This window comes from Erinaceus europaeus, chromosome 3, assembly GCF_950295315.1.
Source record: "Erinaceus europaeus chromosome 3, mEriEur2.1, whole genome shotgun sequence".
Taxonomy (NCBI): domain Eukaryota; kingdom Metazoa; phylum Chordata; class Mammalia; order Eulipotyphla; family Erinaceidae; genus Erinaceus; species Erinaceus europaeus.
In genome coordinates, this window is record NC_080164.1 from 52,436,091 (window position 1) to 52,449,834 (window position 13,744).

Consider the following 13,744-nt stretch of genomic DNA (forward strand, 5'->3'; position numbering starts at 1 on the left):
ATATAGACACTTGCTGACCTGCTTCACCACTTGTGAACTGACCTCCCTGCAGGTGGGGGGCTGGGGGCTCAAACCGGGAGCCCTCAGCTGGTCTGTGCACTTCATGCCATGTGCGCTTAACCCGCTGCTCTACCACCTGGCCCCCTGATCCAATTCTTTTTTTTTTAAATATTTATTTTATTTATTTATTCCCTTTTGTAGCCCTTGTTGTTTTATTGTTGTAGTTATTATTGTTGTTGTCGTTGTTGGATAGGACAGAGAGAAATGGAGAGAGAAGGGGAAGACAGAGAGGAGGAGAGAAAGATAGACACCTGCAGACCTGCTTCACCACCTGTGAAGCGACTCCCCTGCAGGTGGGGAGCCGGGGTTCGAACCGGGATCCTTATGCCGGTCCTTGTGTTTTGCGCCACCTGCGCTTAGCCCGCTGTGCTACAGCCCGACTCCCTCTGGTCCAATTCTTATGGGCCAGATTCTAATTCTTTGTGGCTTCAACAAAGTAAAAGTCCTACCAGATTATTTCTTCCAGCTTGAAATACATTATGCTGGAATAAAGTTCCAAGTACAGATTATATTATTCTCCAGATATCAAAATACAGAGGCACGAGTACATTTATTTGAAATTATTTTATTTTTGTATAAGCTAAAAGGAAATTTACACACTGAAATCTCAGAAGACCATGGGCATGCACATTAACCTTGTTAGAGGCTCTTCTACATGTCTCTCTTTTTTCCATAGGAATTTCCCCAAACATTTAAAACCCATAGTTTTTTACTATATATACAGCCTAAACCATAGCAATCTATGATTATGTCATTTTACACTGTGCAAAATCCTCAGAAAATAGTGGTATGATAGAACAACAACAACAAAAAAATCAGAAACAAGTAAATTTCATTGTAAGACATTCCTGTAATTTGGTCCTTCTCTAAACCAAACTGATTGAAAACAGACACAATCTCTTTAAACCCCTCCAATCAAGTTCTGACAATGATTCATACCTTATACCAAAAGAACAATCAATAAAGTACCTTGCAAAAGGTCAAATAGTAATATGCCAGATTGAAAAGATTAAAAAAGAGCACAAAAAAGTTAAAAACTAGGTCTGAAATATACCCACCAGTCAAATTAAGAAGAAATTAAACTGAGACTTTTGGAGTTATAATTTATGATAGCAAAAATATCTAAACATATGATATGAAAAATTAATAGCACATACAATGCAATCTGAAAAGACTGAAGGGGATTTCAGACAGTGAAGATCTGAGTTTTTAATTTTCTTTTTTTATTTCAAAAGTTTTGTAAGAAGGACACCACCAGTGTATTTCACAAAAACATAAATGTATACACCCCAGCAACACAAAAAGAATAAATCTTCAAAAATGTTCACCCCCGATTATTTACATTTTTTCTAATATAAATTTAGGACTTCAGTATGTAAATAAATATACATTACTATGTATACTTTCTAGTACGGCTTACCAACAAATCAGCTGAACTTGAATTTTTTTTTTTTTTTAATTAGAGCAGGTATGCTTTTGATTAGGAAAATGATGGAGGGAAGGAAAAGCAATTGGAACTGTCCATTTCACATCAGTTGTCATCAGTCTGCTTTCTCTTGGGAGCTTGTGGAAGGTGTTAATGTGGTTGGGAACATCAACACCTTGGCATGCATGAATGTTAAGTCAGGAAGGCTAGTGATCACCCTGATGGCTTCTTCACTCAGGTGCTCCTCTCTTTTCGGTTTCCTATTGACAAGTAAGAGAAGTATGTTAATGTGACTTTGCTATAGGTCGTGGGAGAAAATTCATTCCAATGTAGACAGCTATCGGTAGGGACTTGACTTCTTTCTGCCAGTTCCTGAATTTCATCATGCCTTTGTATTGTGCATCTTGTTCTAGATACCAAATCTCTTGAAAGCATGCCTTACCTATGATGTAAGTTCATATAGCCATTCATGTCAACACAGATATTCACAGGTGCCTATGTATGGCTCACAGCTTTACTGAAGGCAAGACATATCTACCCTGTATACTTTTAAAATGTCACTATACAGAAATAAAATGTCACGGACCTAATAAGACTTTATCCAACTGGATTTCCCCATATGCCTCTGTGAAACTACCAAAAATTACCTTAACAAAAAAACAAGCATGTTTGGTACAAGACCTTACAGTCATTTTTAACCTTAGGCTCTCATCAGCCCCAATGGGGAATTCCATGAAAGAAAGCTTTCAGCTAAAAAACAGAACACCCAGCCTCAGTCTTGTTGGGACACAGATGGCACTGGGATACAGACTGCATGTGAAGTGACTGCAGCACCAGCTACAAAAGTGAGGATGTAGGGCTGAGGGAGGAGAAATTTGGGCTACCTATAGATCTTACAGATAGAGTGAATGTTACTGTATTATTCTTGATGTAAACAGCAAACATTCTGGTGCTTATTAGAGAACTTCTGGTAACCCAGGTCTTCCTAAATGAATTACAGAAAATGTCAACTAAGTCTAAAATGTGTCTCAAATTGAGTACATTACTGTAATATAAGCTTTGTTTTTTAAAGGATGTCAAATATATTGGAAGTCATAGGCCTACAGATATTAGTTTTATACCATGTTCATTTGAAACTGTTGACACCAAAAAGCACAATTCTCATGGCTGGGGAGGGGACTCAGCAGATAGAGCCCACACTTTGTAGACTTGGGGTGGGTCCCAAGTTCAGTCCCTGGCAGTGCATATGGCAGGAGTCTATTACTCTCATTAAATAAATCTTTTTTAAAAAAGTCTTTAAAAGGAAAGTTCAGTTCTCTTTTAAAGAGTAGATGATATCTTATTAGTGTGACAAAGTTATTTCTTCCACCTAAATATTTCTTCCTTTGCCTTTGAGAAGGTGAGCAGAAAGTCCAGAGAAGCAAGAAAAGATAGCCTTTATCTAGACTTTTCTTTCTTTCTTTTTTTGCCTCCAGGGTTATCACTGGGGCTTAGTGCCGGCACTATGAGTCCACTGCTCCCGGAGGCTATTTTTTCCCCCCATTTTTGTTGCCATTGTTGTTGTTGTTGGATAGGATAGAGAGAAATTGAGAGAGGAGGAGAAGACAGAGACTGGGAGAGAAAGCTACCTGCAGACCTGCTTCACTGCCTGTGAAGTGACCCTCCGCTCAAACCAGAATCCTTACACTGGTCCTTGTGCTTTGTGCCATGTGTGCTTAACCCGCTGCACTACCACCTGGCTCCCTATCTAGACTTTTCTTTCTTTTTTTAAATATTTATTTTCCCTTTTGTTGTTTTATTGTTGTTGTAATTATTATTGTTGTTGTTGTTAGATAGGACAGAGAAATGGAGAGAGGAGGGGAAGACAGAGGGAGGAGAGAAAGACAGACACCTGCAGACCTGCTTCACCGCCTGTGAAGTGACTCCCCTGCAGGTGAGGAGCCGGGGGCTCTAACCGAGATCCTTATTCTGGTCCTTGCACTTTGCGCCACGCCTGCGCTTAACCCGCTGCGCTACTGCCTGACTCCCGCTATCCAGACTTTTCTATTCTACTATATATGAATTTAGATAAAAGTAAAGATTTTGGGTGGAGACTTCCAGAGGCAGAGCTAGGAGCAGCAGCAAATTGCTTTCTCTCCTCTGCCGGATCAACTAGGAATACCAAAGGAGACCACCTGGGACCGAAACAAGACAGGACTTGAATGACCACAGGAACCCAGTAAATCACCGGTGAGTACAAACACGTGTGGCTGGTGACAGAGAGGAGAGAGGAGCGTAAGGAGAGATTAAGTGACTGCTAACAGTCCAGCAGTTTATCAGTTGAGATTCCACCTCCAGTCTGCTCTACCAACAAGGGGACAGCTGAAGGGAGGAGAGGACTCCCCAGGGACTCACCAAGTACAAAAGTAAAGATTTTGTAGAATGATTAAAAAATCTTGGCAGATCGAATACATTATATAAAGAGAATTATCCATCAAGATTAGGTAAAATTCATCCCAGGGATGCAGGGTTGGTTAAATACATGTAAATTAACAGAATACATCATTTTAACAAACATAAAGATATAAACCAAGGATGTCCACTCTGACCATTACTATTCAACACAGTACTGGAGTTCTTGCCTTATAATCAGACAAGGAAGAAATATTAAATGAATCCAAATTGGAAGGGAAGAAGTTAAACTATTATTATTCACAGAAGACACAATATATCTAGAGAATCCTAATGTCAGTAAAGTAGCAGGATATAAAATCTAAAAATAAAGGGATATAAATAGACATTTAGCTAGAGGAGACACATAGTCAGTCAATAAGCATCAGAAAAGATGCCTAATATTCCCATCAGGGAAATTTAAACCAAAATGACAATAAGATTATCATTTTTATAACCACTGGTATTTTGTAACCACTTTGTTGCTTCTTTTATAAAACAATGAAAACCCAAGGGGGAGAATGTGGAGAAGCTAGAACCCTCATGTCTTTTGAAAACTTTCTTCTATTTATTTATTTTTATTTTGTAGATAGACAGAAATTGAGAGGGAAGGGGAAACTGTTCATGAACTTTGCAACCTACATGAAGGAACAGGGGCTTGAACCTGGGTCCTTGCGCACTGTGATGTGTGCACTCAACCAACCAGGTTCACCATCATCCAGCCCCTGGCAAGTTCCTTCAAAAAGTTAAACATAAACAGAAGCAAGCAAACTGTTTCTAAGACTTGTGAAAACTATGGTGGTTGTCTTTGGGAGGTGGGAGGGTGGGGATACAGACTTGTCAGTGGGTGTAGTGTGAAACTATACACTGCAATCTTTTTTTTTTTTTTTTTTTTGCCTCGGGGTTATCGTTGGGGATGGGTGCCTGCACTACTAATCCACTGCTCCTGTGGCCATTTTTCCCATTTTGTTGCCCTTAATTGTTATTGTTGTTATTACTGTTGTTACTGGATAAGACAGAGAGAAAAGGAGGAGGGGAAGACAGAGAGGGTATACACTACAATCTTACAAACTTGTAGCCGACTATTAATCACACACACACACACACACACACACACACACACACATAGAATTGTTATATGACCTACTAGCTTCATATCCAAGAAAACAGAAAATGTCCAAAAAGTTGTATATGAATGTTCATGGGATTACTTGGGTTAAATATGTGAAAAATATCCAAAATCCACTGATTGAGTATTGGACTATAAGTTTGATCTATTCATCTATTCATGTAGTGAAATATTGTACACTCACAAAAAGGAATAAAATTTACTTGGGGCCAGGAGGTGGTGTACCTGGTTAAGTGCACACATTAAAGTTCATAAGTACCTGGGTTCAAGCCCCTGGTGTTCATCTAAAGGGGGAAAGCTTCCTAGGTGGTAAAGTAGAGCTGCAGGTCTCTGTCTCTTTCCCTATTTCTCCTTCCCTTCTCAATGTCTCTCTCTCTCTCTTTTTTAATTGTTGTAGTTATTATTGTTGTTGTTGGATATGACAGAGAGAAATGGAGACGGAAGAGGAAGACAAACACCTGCAGACCTGCTTCACCGCCTGTGAAGTGACTCCCCTGAATGTCTCTGTTTTTATCCAATAATAAATAAATATTTTTTAAAAAAGTACTGACGGGAGTCGGGAGGTAGCGCAATAGGTTAAGTGCACGTGGCACGAAGCGCAAGGACCGCCATGAGGATCCAGGTTCAAGACCCTGGCTCCCCACCTGCAGAGGGGTCGCTTCATAAGTGGTGAAGCAGGTCTGAAGGTGCCTTTCTCTCCCCCTCCTCTCTCCATTTCTCTGTCCAACACAAGAAAGGCAACAACAGTGGGAAAATGGCATCCAGGAGAAGTGGATTCCTAGTGTAGGCACCGAGCTACAGTGAGAATCCTGGAGGCAACAAATAAATGAATAAAGAAAAAAAAAAGTACTGACAACATGCAACATGGCTAATCTTGAAAACATTATACTAAGTGAAAAAAGCCAGACATGAAGGGCTGAAAAATTGTGATTCTAATTATAAAATAGCTAGAACAGGCAAATTCACAGACAGAAAGCAGATTAGTGGTTACCAGGGGCTGGGAAGACTGCAAGGTAGGGAGAGACTATTACTGGATATGGAGTTCTTTTGGGGAAAAAAAAGGAGTTGATGAAAAATGCTCTGAAATTAGCATAGTGGTGATTACAGTGAAATCTTGTGAATATAGTAAAGGCACACTGAACTGTATACTTGACCAGGGTGAATTTTATGACATGTGGGTTATATCTTTTTTTTTTTTAATTATTTATTATACTTATTGGATAGAGACAGAAATTGAGAGGGGAGGAGGAAGTAGAGAGAGAATGAGACAGAGAGACACCTGCAGTCCGGCTTCACCACTCATGAAGCTTTCCCCTTGCAGGTGGGGACCAGAGGCTTGAACTCAGGTCCTTGCACACTGAATGTGTGTGCTTAACCAGGTGTGCCACCACTTAGCCCCTGGACTATATCTCAAGTAAAAGGTTTATGAAAGAAAAAAGAAAAGAAAAAAAAGTTGGTCTCTTGTAACTAATACTTTGGCCTGTATGAAGTTCTGCTAGAGGCTACAACTTACTGATTATCTGCTGATTTAAGATTAGGAAGGAACTTTTCTCTATACTAGAAAACGTAAGCAAGAAGATAGAACTGTGGTCTGGGAGGTGATGCAGTAGATAAAGCATCAGACCCTCAAGCATGAGTTCCCAAGTTCAATCCCCGGCAGCAAATATGCCAGAGTAATGTCTGGTTCTCTCTCTCCTCTTAAGATTTCTCAATAAATAAAATATAAAAAAAGAAGAAAGCTATTCTAAAATTAAGGATTTGCATTTCTTTGAAAAGAAGTTATTTTCATAGACTGTATGAAAATATTGCTTCTTAATCTTTTTTTTTTTACCTTCTATGTATTATTAAAAGCCAAGATTTTGTCATGTATTATTTTCTGTAGTTTTTAAAATTTAAAATCAAAAAGAAAAAAAGAGTCAAACAAACCCAGATTTGTGGCCAACTCTCGCCACACTGAAGGAAGTTTTGACACTTATAGTCACTTTTACTCTCTATGTCTATGTAAAAGCAAAGCAAAGCAGAACAAAACAAACAACAACAACAAAAAGAAAGAAAGAGGAAGAAAAAGACACTGACATTTTCTGAAGCTATATAGTTATTCCTTTTCTTTCCATGTACAGTTGAAATTCACTCAAGCGGGCATCTTACAGTACTACTTTCTGGTCATAAGACAAATGTATTTCTCAACATTTCCAGGTAATAAATTCTTTAAAAGAGAAAGTACAAAGTTTGCTACTTGCTATCTTTTAATAGTGTTTTTTAAATGTGAAACTGAACAGGTACTTAAAGAGCAATTCAAAGTCACTGCAGCATTGACCCTGAGGTATATGCTACAGTTTTGCTCATTGTGCAGAAGTATAGAATAATAAGAAAACAACTAAGCTATTTTAAAGTGATAGATGACAAAATTTCTGAATGTATGGCACGTTTCAAGGATGAATTAAACACTTACGAAAGCAAGCAAGTTAACAATATGGATTAGAGCTCCTCCTAATGGTACAAAGAATGAATTATCATCAGTGAGACTTTTAAAACTGTAATAGTTTATTCTTTGAGAGTGCAGAAGAAAAAAAAGTTAAGGAAACTGAAGGACAGCAGGAAGTCCAAACAATAAAAAATCTTATTTTTTTTAACTAAAGTCAAATACACATTAGTTTTTGGACAACATATATTGAGAAAAATGTATGAGAATGTCAAAGGAATCAATTAGAGGAACAAAAAAAAAAATTTGCACAATAGCTGCATTTTCAAGTGGGCTCACCTAATAGGAGGCTAGACAGTGTGTCTACAAAGAAAGAGGACAATGAGAACAATGTGAGAATCTGTGAAGATGACTGTATGCTGAAAATCAATTCTAGGAAAAAAAAAATCAAGGTATCTTTAAGTACAAAACAACAGTTTTTCTTCATTGAAACTATTAAGGATATTTGTTGAATGCTTAAACATAAATGCTGTTGAAGAGGAAAGGTCGTAATTCAATCTGCTTATTATTCATGAGGCTTTTTTTTGAAGAGACTTTCTCCAAAAATAAATGTTATGCCTTTTTTTTTATTGTAATAAGTGAGAGCAAGATCAGAACACCATTCTATCATATGTGGTGCCTGGGATGGAATTCAGGGACTCATGTATGTAAAACATGTGCCTTACTATTGAGTCTCTGTCCCTTCCAAAAGGTGTTACTTTAGAAAAGAAAAAAAAAAAAAGAGGGAATCGGGTGGTAGCGCAGTGGGTTAGGTGCATGTGGCGCAAAGTGCAAGGACTGGAGTAAGGATCCTGGTTTGAGCCCCCGGCTCCCCACCTGCAGGGGAGTTGCTTCACAGGCGGTGAAGCAGGTCTGTAGATGTCTATCTTTCTCTCCCCCACTCTGTCTTCCCCTCCTCTCTCCATTTCTCTCTGTCCTATCCAACAACGCGGACACCAATAACAACAATAAAACAAGGGCAACAAAAGGGAAAATAAAGTTTAAAAAATTAAAAGAAAAAGAAAAGAGATTTATTTATGAGAGAGTGAGGAAGAGACCTGACAGAGATCAAAACACTGCTCTGGCATATTTGGCCCTAGGTATTAAAAACAGGTATTTCATACATGCAGATCCTGCATTTTTTATTTGGTATACCACATCTCTGACCACAAAAACAAGTAACTAGTGTTTTAAATATATGCTTTTCTACAGGAAAATTATTATTATTATTTTTTGCCTCCAGGGTTACTGCTGGGGCCCTGGAGGATATTCCCTTTTGTTACCCTTGTTTATAGTTGTTGTTGTTATTATTATTGTTGTTGCTACTGCTGTCATTGTTGTTAGGACAGGGAGAGATCGAGAGAGGGGAGACAGAGAGGAAGAGAAAGATAGATACCTGCAGACCTGCTTCACCACCTGTGAAGCGACACCTCTGCAGGTGGGGAGCCAGGGGCTCGAACCGGAATCCTTATGCCGGTCCTTGTGCTTCGCACCATGTGTGCTTAACCTGCTGCTCTAGTGCCTGGGCCCTCTAGGAAAATTAATTTTAAAGATGAATCTGAATCTGACATGTGAGTGGGATATATTTATGCAGGAGAGAGCTATATAACATTTCTGTCAAAATGGGCAAAAGGTGAATACTGTTATTTCAAAATGTGGATGGATTATGGATTTGGGACAGCAGTGGTACTAAGAATCTACTAGTGTTAATTTTTGCTGTACTGATTTTTCTGGTTCATAATAATTATCACTTTACTAGGAACTGCATTATTCTAATGACTAACATATCAAATCAATGGTTTATTTCACTGTCCGATTCTGTAAAACTGAATGTTTCCTGATACCAAAATACATGGTCTAGATGATATTTCTTGTAGCTGGTTCCAAAAATGAAAGATAACTGCTTTTCTAAAGGTCCTACTTCTGAAGAGGTTCCCAGAAAGCTTGGCAAAACAAAACTTTAGGTTCCAAATCAGAGGTACTGAGATTATTGAAAGTTTAGCAACTAAAATAGTGGTCAACTTCTATTAGCCTAGGTAACTGTTGGGAGTGTGAAACTGGGTTCTCAAAGATGTACATCTCAGTAGTTATGAAGGGGAGGATGCTTCTAGCAATGAATTAATGATAACAATACTTAACCAGAATTCTGTTCTACAAAGTTGGTGAGGAGAAATGAGAAAAGAGGAGTAGGGAAGTCTCTTCTAGTTTCTTATGAAATAGTTTTGCTCCAATAGAGTTCAGAATTAAAAACAAACTGATAGCATTTTCTTGAATCAGGCATCTACTTATGCTTGTACTTTTTAAAATGAGGGTGCAATAATCACTAACTATTTACCTGGTAGATGTACTTGTCTTCTCTACTGTGGACATGAGTCGTGCAAATGCATCAGTCACTTTGAGGCTTGAGGTGGAGATTTCCAGCTTAGAAGTTGTTAACTCATACAACTCTGGGTCCACACCTTATAGTATAAAATGATAGTCAGTGATGGCAAGCTGTAATGAGTTACTTAATCAGCCACAATCCAAGATGCAAAAGGCAATTATTCTGTAAACATCTGAGTCTTCTACAAACACAATACATTGTAAGATCACATTTATTTAAATTATTAACTCACTTTTCAGTAGAAAAAATTTAAATTCCACTTTGGTATAAATATAGTTTTAATCTAGCATTTACATAGCAAACCACCATCCAAATACTTCTACAGAAAATCCCCTCAATTTCTGATTCATTTGCAAAATGAAAGTTACTGATTTTCAGAAATAGAATGCATATAATTTCTTATACAATATGATAATTCAGGCTGGGAAGATAGCATAACATTTATGCAAAAGACTTTCATATCAGAGGCTCTAGGTTCAATCCTCAGCACCACCATAAATCAGAGCTGAGCAGTACATTGGTTAAAAAAACAGAATAAAAAACCCCCAAAACAATATAATTTCAATTTTTAAACAGACTGACTAGCTTATTTTTTAACCTTTCACACTCCTCCTTCTCATCCCTTGCCCCATTTAAGATTTAAAAGCTAATATAAAATCTCTAATATGGTAAATGACTTTAGCTTAACTATATTCTGACTCATACATCAACTACTACTCAAAAAGTATCTAATTACTATTAAAGATACACTATATACCACATTATCTCCTCCTTCAGGTAAGAAGTGGCATGGGCAAAATATTCTCAGAAAAAGTAAATAAAATCACTAGTTTTGTACAATATAAAAACTATCTAATGGGCTATATTTTGGTAGCCTCATATCTGCATCTGTGTTAACTATTAAGTAGTTTGTTAGATGAATTAAAAATAAAACCAAGGTACATTTATTGTAAAGTTCTATAAAATCTTTTCCTATATAAGTTCACTAAAATATACATTTGTATTTTTACATTTCCCTTGAATATAAATTTATACTAGGTAATGATGATGGCTAGAAAAAAAAAGGACAACTAAATATTTTCAGCTTAAGTTAAAGTCTGGATAATAATTAGATTAAAAGAAGTCAATTCTACATTTCTTTGGTATCAAGAATCTACTTGTTACAGAAAGTTCAGTTTAGTTTCAGGGTATTAGGAAAAAAAAACTGTAAGGGATTGGATGGCTGCTTGACTGGCAGAACACACACATTACCAAATGCTCTGATAAAGGTTCAAGCCCCTGATCTCCTACCTGCAAGGGGAAGGTTCACAAGTGGTGGAGCAGTGCTGCAGATGTTTTTCCTGTTTCTTTCTCCCTCTCTATCTCTTTTTGTCCCTCACCCTTTATCAAATATATATATATATATATATATATATATATATATATATATATATATGTATGTAAATGCAACATTATGTTGTGGAGTCAAGCAGGCAGTAATACTGGTGACAAAACAAACAAAACTTTTTTTTTTCAATTAGACTATGGAGACCATCTGATGGTTTTATCAATTTTTACTTATTTCTCAAAAGCCCTGACAAATCAGCAGATAAAAATACATATAATGATAGTAACAAGTTTTCTTCTTTTAGGCTATTTCAAGGTTAAGAAAATAAGTAAAAGAAAATGCCATTTATATAACTAATTTTGCAGATGACTAGCAGATATAAACAGATCTCAGATGTTTGCAGAAATCAAACAAGCAAAAGCAGCTTCCACAGTTAACATATCCAACAAGGGAGGAAGGCTATAGAAAATGTTTGTTAACTCTCCCAAGTTCTTAGTATTTTATTAAGGTATAGTTTCAAAGTATCCATTGAAAGGCCCTTTTCCCCAAGAATTTCTACAGTAAATAAGTAGGCTACAATTAAAGTATAAGTTACAGATGCCTATAAATGGACATGGGAAACCCAAAGCACCTCCTTCCTCCACAGTGGAAGGTTAAGATTCCAAGTAACCACAATTTTTATACTGATGTTTAATGCATAATATGCAGAACAATTGCATTCTGACTGGCAATAGGAAAGTGCTGATTAAAGACTTAGTTGGGTTTGTAATACTGGCCAGTTGGCTGTCAAATAGCAATGTAGGAGATTTAAAAAAGGGGGCAAAAACCAATCCCATCAAGCCCAAACCAACACACACACACAGAGGTTATATTTTTCAAAGAAATATAACCATTTAGTCTACAATCATTAGAGTAATTCCTTTTTACTGGAAGAGATTTTTGTTTGTTTGTTTGCTTTTATTTTAAACAGAACCTTAATGAGGCATAGTTAAGTTACATAACTGAAGTTAGCAAACCAAGTTCTATGCCAACCTCTTAGGTCTCACACACAAAATTAAATAACCGCAAGCTAAGACAAAATGACTTTCCCAGAAACAAGTCAGAAAAAGTGCAAGCAGGTGGTGAAATGGAATACTCAGGAAGGTGTTGATATCTGTAGCTTGATGTTTAATTTTAACAAAACCCAATAGCAATAAAAAGAAGCCAAAGCAAATTTATAGTGATCAAATTTATACAGCGCATAGTAATAAAAAATATGGAACAAAAGTATTAAAAGGTTCCAAAGTAATGAGGACACATCTGAGCATGCTAATTTCACTTTTGTTAAAACCTCTACTCTTCTGAAACCACTTGCTCTTCATGAAGCTGTGTATACTGAGCCTGGTTATCAGGTCATTCTGTACTTCTTTATATGGTCTGATATCTGTGTTCCTACAGATGGTTTTTAACTGAGTTTGAAATGTAACCAAAAATTAAATTTAAATCAGATTTTAAGCATCCACAATTAGTGACCTCACTTAAACTATAATGAAGTTCAGACAAAACAAGCTAAGAGCAACTTAAAGATAGGAGCTTAGTAGTTTATTCTTGGGAGTTGAATAAGAAGGAAACTGATACACAAGTTTTTGGTTGCACCTCCCTCCCTCCCAAGCACCATCCCCAATAAGCATTAAAGACAACTAATTAGCTTACTCAGGTCATTCCATAGCTCAAATGTATTTAGAAGTAATCTATGTATGTAGCAAAATACTTAGAAGTCAAATCCAGAATTAGATTGATTTTTTTCTTATACTTGCAAAATCTTAGAAACAATGCAAATGATAAGCAGGGACTGAGGAAACTCAGTCATTCTAGCAAATGGCTTGGGAACTTCCTTAACAGGCAGGTTCAAATTTCCACACATATACCTTGGAGAAGGGCATCCTGAATCCAAGGCTCATCCTCAGCTGACTATTTTGGTCTCCCCCCATTTCCAACCATGGCTCCTAAACTGCTGAAAGCGGGCAACAGAAATTTATAACAGTAAAATAAGTTCTCAAGAACCAAGTTGAATGTGAAACTGGTTCCTGCTAAAGACGGAGAAGGACCCTGGCTATGTGATTTGGGTATCAGAATCTATAAAGCACAGCTGCCTGGTGATCAATGGGTGTGATGACCAGATCACAAGATGGGATGACAACTCATTAAAATTAAATACAATGTAAACATAAAAATGCCATTATATTTTAATCTTTTATTCAGTTAGAACATGACAAAGTACATTAGTCCTTTGGTCAATGAACTGAACTTTGCAGGGCTGAACATTAACAAGCACTCCAATAAGTCTTAATTCTAGCTCTTAGTATCTCATAGCAATTGTTTTCTATTATTATTGTTCGCAACATTTATTTTCTCCATGGAAAACTAACATACTTTCTATTTAAGAGCTACATTAAAACAGTAATAATTCTATGTGTGACTACAGCTAAGTGCTAGACTCCAGCATTTTGGAACCTAATTACACATTTAGCAGCACTGATAAAACAATT

The 13,744-nt window shown here is 37.0% G+C and overlaps 1 protein-coding gene and 1 long non-coding RNA gene across 5 annotated transcripts in view; one reads left to right on the top strand and one right to left on the bottom strand.

Annotated features, from left to right (window-relative positions):
- LOC132537663 (uncharacterized) overlaps window positions 1-13,744 on the top strand; it is a 458,600-nt gene that overhangs the window by 38,656 nt on the left and 406,200 nt on the right. The window lies entirely within an intron of this gene.
- The window catches only part of AFTPH (aftiphilin), a 67,446-nt gene continuing 54,307 nt past the window's right edge, over window positions 606-13,744 (bottom strand). For 3 of the 4 annotated variants that reach the window (XM_007539612.3, XM_007539614.3, XM_060187193.1), the window contains 2 exons: window positions 9,842-9,965; window positions 606-1,746 (listed from right to left, as the gene is read on the bottom strand). In XM_007539612.3, the coding sequence (XP_007539674.2) occupies window positions 1,602-1,746; window positions 9,842-9,965 (269 nt within the window). In that variant the 3' untranslated portion in view covers window positions 606-1,601. The remainder of the gene's footprint in view (window positions 1,747-9,841; window positions 9,966-13,744) is intronic. The other variant, XR_009548940.1, reaches the window with a different exon arrangement.